Here is a 10,489-nt window from a genome sequence, read left to right on the forward strand (position 1 = left end):
GTTTAAGAATGTTATGACTTGGGCAAAATTTAATTTTCTGCAAGGAATCAGAAATCCCTCATCCTTCTGAAAGATCCGATAGTTGAGTTGGAGCCGCCCCAGTCACCGTACCTCCTGTATTCACCGGGTCTCATAAAGTACTGTCGGCCTTTGTAGTTGGGATGTTCATAGAAGATCCAGTAACCGTCCATCACATGGCAGGAGTGAATGTCACGGTAACGGAAACGATCATAGACAGATGGAGAGTCATCCATGAATTCCATCATCTGTCCTCCAAAGTCAGGTCTCTCGTAAATCCTCATTCTGTAGTTTCCACCTCGGTACTGTAATAAAAAGAAATGAAACATTTGGGATGCAGATATAAATATACCTACACAACACTCAAGCAAATTACTGTAAGGGGGTTCTGTTACGCTTGTAATACTATCAGGGAACACATTGGCAGCTTTGATGAAAACTCTCCACCCAAAACATTAATCTGCCTTTTCTGTTTCCAGATGTTCTCTGACCTGTTGTATATGTCCAGGATTTTTTGTTTTGTGCTTTCCCTACAACCACCCCACCCCACCCCCGCCCCACCTTAAATCAGCTTATATTTCACCCCTCTCCTATTTTTATTTAGTTCTGTTGAAGGGTCATGAGGACTCGAAACGTCAATTTTGTTCTTCTCCGCCAATGCTGCCAGACCTGCTGAGTTTTTCTAGGTATTTCTGTTTTTGTCTTGGATTTCCAGCATCCGCAGTTTTTTGTTTTTATCTCTGTGTTTCATTGACTGCCACTTCTCTTCAAGAAATGCCTACCTTGAAGAAGTTCTGTTCTACTCTCAGTCAGGATTTTTGAATCTCTCTCTTGCCTTGTTCATCTTCATAGCTTTCCCTACAACCACCCCCCCCCAACTTCTCCCCCCACCCCTCCCCCCCACTTTAAACCAGCTTATATTTCACCCCTCTCCTATTTTTACTTAGTTCTGTTGAAGGGTCATGAGGACTCGAAATGTCAACTTTGTTCTTCTCCGCTGATGCTGCCAGACCTGCTGAGTTTTTCTAGGTATTTCTGTTTTTGTTTTGGATTTCCAGCATCTGTAGTTTTTTGTTTTTATTTTTTGTTTTGTTATCAGATATTCAGCAATCACTATTATACCATTTTATCAATATGATCAGATATTCAATCAAAGTTATTGCTACTAAATGCTACAAGCTGGAAGGTTTTAGATTGAAGTCCCACTCCAGACTGCCCTGGAGAATGGAAACAAAAGGATTCAGGGTTTGAATACTGATTTGCGATTCAGTTAAGTACTTGCGTTTGATGGGAACAAAGGATCATATGTAGAGGAGTGGGTAATTTAGCTCCTTGAGCATGTTCCATCATTATTTGAGCTCATGGCTGATCTGTGACCTAACTCCATATACCTGCTTTCAGTCCATACCATTTAATACCTTTGATTAGCAATACTAACAATTGATTTAGCACTAGCTGTCATTTTCAGAATAGGATCCAAACATCTATCACTCTTTGCATTTAGAAGTGTTTCCTAAGTTCACTCCTAAAAGATTCAGCTCTAATTTTTACACTATGCTTCCTAAACCCCCCAACCAGCAGAAATGCTTTCTATCAACTTATCTGTTCCACTATCATAAAGTGTCAAAACCCCATCAAACATAAACAGTCTCCCAGCTAATGATACAACCACATGAAGGGTATCTTCCTTATAAAATAACAATCCAATGTTTCTTTTGTTGGATGCAACTATAGTTGAACACATGGGTTATCTCTTGTCCCACTGGACATGGAAGATGGGAAGATGGTTACTTATCATAATTTGTTTTGTAACCACAATTCCAATTAAAACTCAACTCTCAATTTTGTTTTTATATTCATTTACATAATGTGGGAATCGCTGGCCAGGCCAGCATTTATTGCCCACCCCGAATTGCTCTTGAGAAGGTGGTGGTGAGCTGCCTTGTTGAACTGCTCCAGTTCATGTGGTGTAGGTACACCCATAGTGCTGTTAGGAGAGGAGTTCCAGGATTTGACCCAGCGACAGTGAAGGAACGGCGATATATTTCCAAGTCAGGATGGTGAGTGACGTGGAGGGGAACTTCCAGGTTGTGGTGTTCCCATGTATCTGCTGCTCTTGTCCTTCTAGATGGTAGCAGTCATAGGTTTGGAAGGTGCTGCCTAAGGAGCCTTGGTGAGTTTCTGCATGCATCTTGTAGGTGGTAAACACTGCTGTTCGCCAGTGGTGGAGGAAGTGAATGTTTGTGGGAGGGGCACCAATCAAGTGGGCTGCTTTGAAGCAATTTGTATTTTCAGCTTTTATTTGTATTGCAGTTTCTCACATCAACTAAGAGAGAAATGGAAGAAAGTTGGGGGACTTCTTCTATACTATGTTTCCTGATGGCGTACTCAACAAGTGGTGTCAGCTGTATCTATAAATATGTTTGTAGCTGAACTAATTTAAGCCAGTTTTCTGTCACCTTCTTAGTATTTGCTTTATAGGGTGTTTAGGCAGTCGTTATTCTTTCCTCTCCTAAGTGATATTTCACTGGGAGTTTGTTCAGAAATTGCCCTGATTGATCACTGTACCTCCTGTGGAAGATTGGCAAAAAATCCATCCACCAACCACACCACCCCCTCCCGCCCCCATCAGTGTTTCCTGCGTTTCCATCAATTTTCCATCAAAGTTACAATGATCAATCATGACAGTGCAGAGATTATTGCTGAATGAGTGTGGGCCGATAATTGCAGCTTACAATTTAGATTTCAATTTAAAATTTGGATTATTGATTCAGGAAATCCATTAAATGAAGAGGGAATGAACAATTATTGGACATTTTGACTTATTAAATAAATAGGTATACAGTCCATTTCAAATATAAATCGATTGATGAGTTCATTAATGCCTATAAGACAAAGAATTTATTACTCACATGTGGGTAAGAGCGACATGACCTGATGTTGTCATTGAATCCCATCCAGCGCTGGTAGTCAGGATATTCTCCCCTGCTCAGAACGTACTGGTATCCCGTGTAATTGGGTCTCTCATACAACACCCACCAGTCACTGTCAACACGGATGGAGTTACAGCGGCTGAAGTAAGGGGACAGGTCAGCACAGTCACTACTGCACTCATAGTGCCGACCCTGGAAGTTCCTGTCCTCGTAAAAAATGATCTGTGGGGAAAGAAAATGTAGTGAAATATTTGTATTTCCCAATGAACTATTAATAACATGTAAAAAATGTCAGCGCTAACCTTACCTTTCCCATTTTGAGCTCACAGTTGGAAAAGCAAGAGACTGAACATATTATTGCTCTGGAAGCTCAGTATTTATATGTTTGTGAGACCATTGCAGAGATTACCTTTGTTATTTCAAACAATCTCAAGTACACATCAGCAAAAAAAAGAATTAAAATCTTTCACAGATACTGTAGTGAAACACCTTTATTCAGAGCAGTAGATTGCTATTGGCTCTTTTTGTTTTGCTTTCATGTCATTTTGATTGTCTAGTAGGAATAAAGAAACAAAGAATGAGAGGCCATAGCCACTCTCAAAGTAAAATACACACAAAACATTGAACTGTGAACTGTGCTGAGTTGATAAAAGCCTCACATTATTCTTTTGTTTATTAGATATTTTACATACAAGTATAAAAGCAGTGAATACTTGTGACATTGACTAAACATAAGTTTATACAATTATTTTACGGGCAGAAATTTCCGTTTGATGTGCAGGGGTGGGCTCCGCACGTCCACATGTAAAATGTCGCGTAGTTATGTCGTGCGAGCTTCGCTACGTCACCACGCGCCATAGCGATATTTCACTGGGCAGGCGCGCGATGAAGTCCGACACGCGCACACCATTAATTAACGGGCCACTTAAGGCCCTTAAGTCTTTAATCGATGTTGATTTATCAGCGCCTGTGCGATCATCAGGTCAGCGCATGGGGGCAATGGGCAGGCGGGTAAGAGACTTTTCTATTAACCTCATCCATGGGCGGATTAAGAGGGCTCAGTGGAGTTGTCAATCTGCACTGTGAAGTATTTATTGGAGAAAGTTTTTTAAACTTGCCTGTGTGATCTGCAGTAGTTCAGGACAAATTCCAGCAGCTTTTTCTGTACTCTTATTCTTCAGGTCAGCATCCTGCAGTTAGGAATCTTTTCCAGGCCTTCAGGTTTCAGGAATCCTTCTGGGTATGGGATCTGATATGTCCACTGGAGGCAGCTTCTCTGAGGAGGAAGGGAGGGCTAGAAGAAGGAGGTGGCCAGGAGTGCACATTCAGCCTCCAGGGGAACCACCTTTGGGAGTACAGGCCCGGGCACAAGGGGCGCAGGACCAAGGTGGAAGTCCAAGGTGGAAGGGGCCGCAGAAGACACCACTATTCTGCTGCCAGGGTATACAGGCAGCGAAGCAGTTACCTCAATATGTCTGAGGTGCAGTGCTGAAGGAGGCTCCGACTGTCAAGGGAGACAGTGAACTACATCTGTCAGATGATTGGGCTTGAGATCTCCACGAACTAGGTGGGTGGACACCACATGCCAGCGGCTCTGAAGAGCACAGCTGCCCTCAACTTCTATGCCTCTGGCCACTTCCAGGGCTCGGTGGGTGATCTTTGCGGCATCTCCCAATCAGATGTCCACACTTGTGTCAAGCAGGTCACAGATGCTCTGTTCAGACGGGCATAGACCTTCATCCATTTCTGCTGGGACAAGGCCAGCTAGGCAGAGCGAGCCAGAGGCTTTGTGGCCATTGCTGTCTTCCCCTGCATCCAGGGTGCATTAGACTGCACACGTGGCCATCAAGGCGCCAGCAGGTGAGCCCAGTGCCTTCGTCAACAGGAAAGGCTTCCACTCCATGAACATGCAGATAGTGTGTGATCACAGGATGCTGATTCTACAAGCCTCTGCAAGGTACCCAGGCAGCTCCCATGATGCCTACATCCTCAGATACTCCCAGGTGGGCCTCTTCAGTGCTCCAGCCCGGCTGGATGGATGGCTGCAGGGTGACAATGTCTATCCCCTCAGAAGGTGGCTCATGATGCCTCTCCGCCATCCAAGAACAGAAGCTGAGCAGCGCTACAATAGGAGCCATGCCTCCACAAGGGCTGTGGTGGAGAGAACCATTGGTCTTCTCAAGATGTGCTTCCAATGCCTGGACCGCTCAGGGGGCGCACTCCAGTACCTCCCAGATCGTGTCTTGGTGATAATGGTTGTATGCTGTGCTCTCCACAATCTTGCGCTGGAAAGGGGGGAAACAGTGGACAATGAAGATGTTGATGCAATGGATGCGGCTGCACACAATGAGTCCAGCACTGATTCTGAGGATGAGGAAGCACAAGGAAATGCTGAGGGGGTAGATGCTAACCTGGGACTACACCAAGGAGGCAGGGACACCTGGGAGGCTTTAATCCAATGAACCTTCAGCTAGCACACCACAGATGAATCACCAGGACAAGCCTGGGCTGGTGCCTCGATACTCGACACCTAAGTGCAAAATCTGCCGGGTCATCAGCACTAACTAAGGGCCTTGTACATAAAGGTGAAAGTCCAAAAAAACACTCAACACTTTTCTGAAACATACACATGCAGAAGAAACGAGGCAACCTCAGTCATAATGACACATCTGGCATTTAATGTGTGAGTTAGAAGTTATCACATATATTAAACAATAGTGTAAACAATCAAAAGGAAATCATAAGGAACTAATCTTGGGCCAACACAAAAGCACTAGTGATAAGCCCATGGTGTGCCTAATGTGCCTTATGATTTTGTTTCCAGGTGCTACATCTTGGTGTTGCCCCATCGCTCAGAGTGGCAGCCTGCTGACTCTGCTGTCCTGTTGGCCTTGATGACCTTGGCGGTTGAGCTCTGGCCTGAGGAGCCTGTGCTGGCCCCACCTGGGAGGGAGATGCCTGTTCCGCAGCTGGCATCTCCCCAGTCATTGCAGCTTCGCCGGATGATATGGTCACTGGGAGAGAGGTGGAGGAGCTGGTGCCCTCATCTGGAGCACCCTGAGAGGAGCCCACAAAGATGACAGGCAGCTGCTGCGCCGATGTGAGGTTGCTTCGGACCTCCCTGCTCATCGTGGATGGATGGGCAACAAGCTGGGAAGCTTGATGCCCAGATCATCTCCCACACTGGCAGTGTCCAGCTGAGGTCATTGCCAATGTGAGGGTTTGCTGGTCAAGGCACATCCCTAGGAAGCCCTGGCGGGTCTCCTGGAGGAGCCTCTCCACGAGGGTCGCCACTCTCTTCATGGAGGACACATGGCGCTCAGACATGTGGCTCATTGCTTCAGCGATAGTCCGCGTAAACTCCTCCACCATGGAGACCAAGCCAAGCATAGCCTCATGTATCTCCCCCAGATGCTCCCACACACCCGGCTCAACCTTCCATAACCAATGGCCCAGCAATGTTGCAACAATAACTAATTTAACAATCATCAGTGCTATGGCCGTTGGGAGGGCAATGCAGACTGCACTATTGGCCTCAAACACCTGGCCATGCCACCCCAGCCTCACCGACACCAGTAGACCTGATTGCATGGCGCCTCTCCAGCTCAAGGGCCTCCTGCTCGAAGCGGCTTAATATGGAGAGCTGTGCTCAGCTGCATTATGGGCATTCTTCTCCTGAAAAAGAGAAGAGCATTGATTAGGGCAAATTGCACACGGACTCTGTTCGCACATGCCATACCCCAACCAGAATGGGACATATCAAGCCTCCAGTGCCTCTTCTCCCTGCTGCTGCTGATCACTCAGACAAAGATGCTAGGCCTGCTCCCCACCCCCCCACTGCCCCCTTGGACACATGCTGCCTACAGCACATTAGGAACCACACGGTATTTCCTCCTATAGCAAGGAGGCGCAAGCACGTGCAGCAACGAGGGCAGCAAATGGTTCGTTGCCACGCCACCTTGAAGCTTCCCTTCCACCATTCTCATCAACCTGACTAGGACATGTCCTCGAGTTCTGAGTATGCACCTAGGTGCAGCTCCTCCAGGTTGCCCCCAAACCAGTCATGTGGGACTAAGATCAACACATGGTACGGGGGAAAACTCATCTCCTCATGACCCACTCAGGCTGACCTCAGCATGGGCACTATCCCCTTGCCCACCCAGCAAAAGAAAAATGCCCTCAATGATTCAATGCAGTCAGGACGGGGAGGGACTCAGAAGGTAAGGCTACCTGCTGGGTTAAATGCCCAAAACCAACATGGTCATCAGAAAAACAAGGGGCGCATTGGCCCCCTGCTGCCCTACCCTGCAGCCTGCCCTGCTCCCTGCCCTACCCAGCAGCCTGGCCTATTCACCCCAACCACTCTGCTGCGGCCTGGAACTAGCCATTGTGAGCAGCTTACAAAAGGCTGCCAGGCCTTCTTTTAAACAGACTGTCGGGTCGCCATTGGTCCTGGCGGTATGTGCACGCTCGCCACCGCTCGGACACTCCCGCTATCCTCCGGAGTCAGGAAATACGCTGAGCAGGTCTTAATTTGCCCGCCCGCATAAAATGGCGGAACAGACCTGATTGTGGGCGGTGATCAGGGCCGTGCCCCCCCCCGCCCACTCCCGCTGGCCCCCCCCCACAAATGGAAAATCCTGGCCTATGTGTTTGGCTACGGAAACAGCAGACTATTAGATTGTAATTCACCATCAATCCTTCCATTGCCATGGGTGTTTCACACAACTTGACTATTCCAATGCACTTACGGCCAGCATCACACCTTCCATGCTTGGTAAACTTCAACTCATCTAAAGCCCTGCTTCCTGATTCCTAATTCGCACCAAGTCCCATTCACCCATTAGTCCTATGTTCAATCACCTGCATTGGCTCCAGGGCCAGCAACAACTCAGTTTCAAAATTCGCAGCTTTGTTTTTAAATTATTCCATGGCCAGGATTTTCCGGCCCTGCTGTGGCATGACACCCTCCAGCGGACGCGGCGAGCCAGTTAAATCTCCATTCAGTTCAGCAGGACCCTAATATCCCGTGAGATGGAGAGGCTGTAAAATCCTGTCTTTGCCCCTCCATATGTTACAACTCAGAGAGCCACTTGGTGAAGCACAGAATAGGAGTCTAGTTTTTATACACTTATTATTTTATTTACAGACACTGCATATCATGCAGCTGCAAACCAACAATCACAGTTTCAGTCTGCTCGTATGAATATGAGCAAAGGTGGGTCCTCAATTACTCTCCATCACGTGAATGCAATTAAACATCCAATTAATATACAACCACCACATATCTCTGTAAAGCCATGAAGCTCTACAATTATCTGAGATCTCTCTGTGAGCTTCCAATGTTGGCTTCTTGCACATATCCAATTTTAATCGTTCCACCATTGGGAGCTGTGCCTTCAGCTGCTGTGGAATTCCCTCCTTAAACCATTCCTCCTCTCTACTTTCCTCTCCCATTTTAAGAGGTTCTGTAAAAGTTGTTTCTTGGACCAAGATTTTAGTCATCTGTTGGAATATATCTTATGTTTCTTGATGTCAAATTTTGTTTGATAACATTGCTGTGAAGTACTTTGGAATGTTACCATGCTAAAAGCACGATATAAATGCAGGTTATTGGTGTTATATATCAGGATCAAAAAGAATTGCGGACAACCCAAACTAAATATTAGCATTTTATTTTGTACCTATGCTGGAAACCTGATTACTTTTATTTGTTTTAGGCAACATCATTACGATTTACTTACAACCAGGCAATCTTACCTAATAGTCTGTCTATAATGTATATAATTCCACAATCAAATGCTGAGAACTAAAACAAAATACAGCAGACGCTGGAAATCTGAAAATAAAAGCAAAAACAGAAAAACCGAAAACACTCAGCCAGTCTGGCAGCATCTTTGGAGAGAGAAACATCATTAACATTTCAGGTGGATGACAGGATCTGATGAAAAATCATCAAACTGAAATGTTAAGAACCCTGAGGAAAACGCCCTCACCTCATATTAAGGTTGAGGATTAAGTGTGACAGGTTTCCCAAAAATCAATCCTAAATATTTGAAAACAGATTTGAAAGGGATTTCACCACTTTTTAATGGTGGGGTCTTATACTTGTGCTTCACTGACTAGAGGTGCAGTGAATTATTTTTGATTATACATTTATTTGGCGAAGACCATCTACACAGTTAACACCAAGGGGTCAGTCTTTACATGCGGCAGAATTAATTATGGGCTGAAAAATAACAGTGGTTTTACTGACATGGTATTTGATCACATTGAATTTAGAATAGTCTAAGTGTGCTGAATTGGAAAGGAGACTCATGGAGCTTCTGCAATCTTGCTGCCATTAAAATTAACTGGAACATAAAGTCACAAAACTATAGAACCATAGAAAAGTTACAGCACAGAAGGAGGCCATTCAGCCCATCTTGTCATGCCAGTCCAAGGACACCCAGGTGCCCTTTCTAATCCCACCTTCCTGCACCCGGCCCATAACCCTGCAGCTTACAGAACTTTAAGTGCAGATCCAGGTACTTTTTAAAAGAGTTTAAAGTTTCTGCCTCTACCATCAACTTGGGCAGCAAATTCCAGAAACCCACTACCCTCTGCGTAAAAAAGTTCTTCCTCATGTCCCCCCTACGCCTTCTGCCACTTATCTTGAATCTATGTCCCCTGGTTCTAGAATTCTCCATCAAGGGAAACAATTTTATCTTGTCCACTCTATCTATTCCCCTCATAATTTTGTACACCTTAATCAAGTCACCTCTCAGCCTTCTTGGTTCCAAGGAAAATAACCCAACCTATCCAATCTCTCCTCATAGATACATTTTTCTAACCCTGGCAACATTCTTGTAAACCTCCTCTGCACTCTGTCCAGAGCTATTACATCCTTCCTGTAATGTGGTGACCAGAGCTGCACACAATACTCCAGTTGTGGCCTCACCAAGAATTTATACAATTCCAACATTATATCCTTACTTTTATATTCTATACCTCTGCCAATGAAGGAGAGCATTCCAAATGCCGCCTTTACAACCTTGTCTACTTGACCTACTGCCTTCAGGGATCTGTGTATTTGTTCGCCAAGATCTCTCACTTCACCTACCCCTCTTAGTATATTCCCATTTATTGTGTAATCTCTGTAACTGTTTGACCTCCCTAAATGTATGACCTCACACTTCTCTATGTTAAAATCCATCTGCCACTTTACCACCCACTCCACCAACCCATCTATATCGTTTTGGAGATTACGGCTATCCTCTACACTATCCACTACTCGGCCAATCTTTGTGTCATCTGCAAATTTCCCAATCGCGCCCCCCACGTTCACGTCCAAATCGTTAATATATAACACAAACTGCAAGGGTCCCAACACCGAGCCCTGTGGAACACCACTTGAGACAACCTTCCATTCGCAAGGGCATCCATCAACCATTGCCCTTTGTTTCCTGTTACAAAGCCAACCAGTTTGCCACATTACCCTGAATCCCATGGGCTTTTACTTTCCTGACCAATCTGCCATGTGGGACCTTGTCAAATAC

General features: G+C 45.5%; 1 protein-coding gene across 3 annotated transcripts; it reads right to left on the reverse strand.

Annotated features, from left to right (window-relative positions):
• Positions 1–47: 47 nt before the first annotated feature.
• On the reverse strand, positions 48–9,441 carry LOC121284902 (gamma-crystallin S-1-like). 3 transcript variants are annotated; one of them, XM_041200783.1, is made up of 3 exons: positions 9,433–9,441; positions 2,931–3,173; positions 48–323 (listed from the first exon to the last, which is right to left on the reverse strand). In XM_041200783.1, the coding sequence occupies exons 1-3, from the start codon at positions 9,439–9,441 to the stop codon at positions 48–50; spliced, it is 528 nt and encodes a 175-aa protein (XP_041056717.1). The 3 variants fall into 3 exon arrangements, with proteins under 3 accessions (XP_041056717.1, XP_041056716.1, XP_041056718.1); XM_041200782.1 differs by lacking the exon at positions 9,433–9,441 and adding an exon at positions 3,259–3,267; XM_041200784.1 differs by lacking the exon at positions 9,433–9,441 and adding an exon at positions 3,259–3,267 and having other exon boundaries at positions 48–316; positions 2,927–3,173.
• Positions 9,442–10,489: the final 1,048 nt, after the last annotated feature.

The sequence above is a fragment of the Carcharodon carcharias genome, chromosome 12, assembly GCF_017639515.1.
Source record: "Carcharodon carcharias isolate sCarCar2 chromosome 12, sCarCar2.pri, whole genome shotgun sequence".
NCBI classification, from domain to species: domain Eukaryota; kingdom Metazoa; phylum Chordata; class Chondrichthyes; order Lamniformes; family Lamnidae; genus Carcharodon; species Carcharodon carcharias.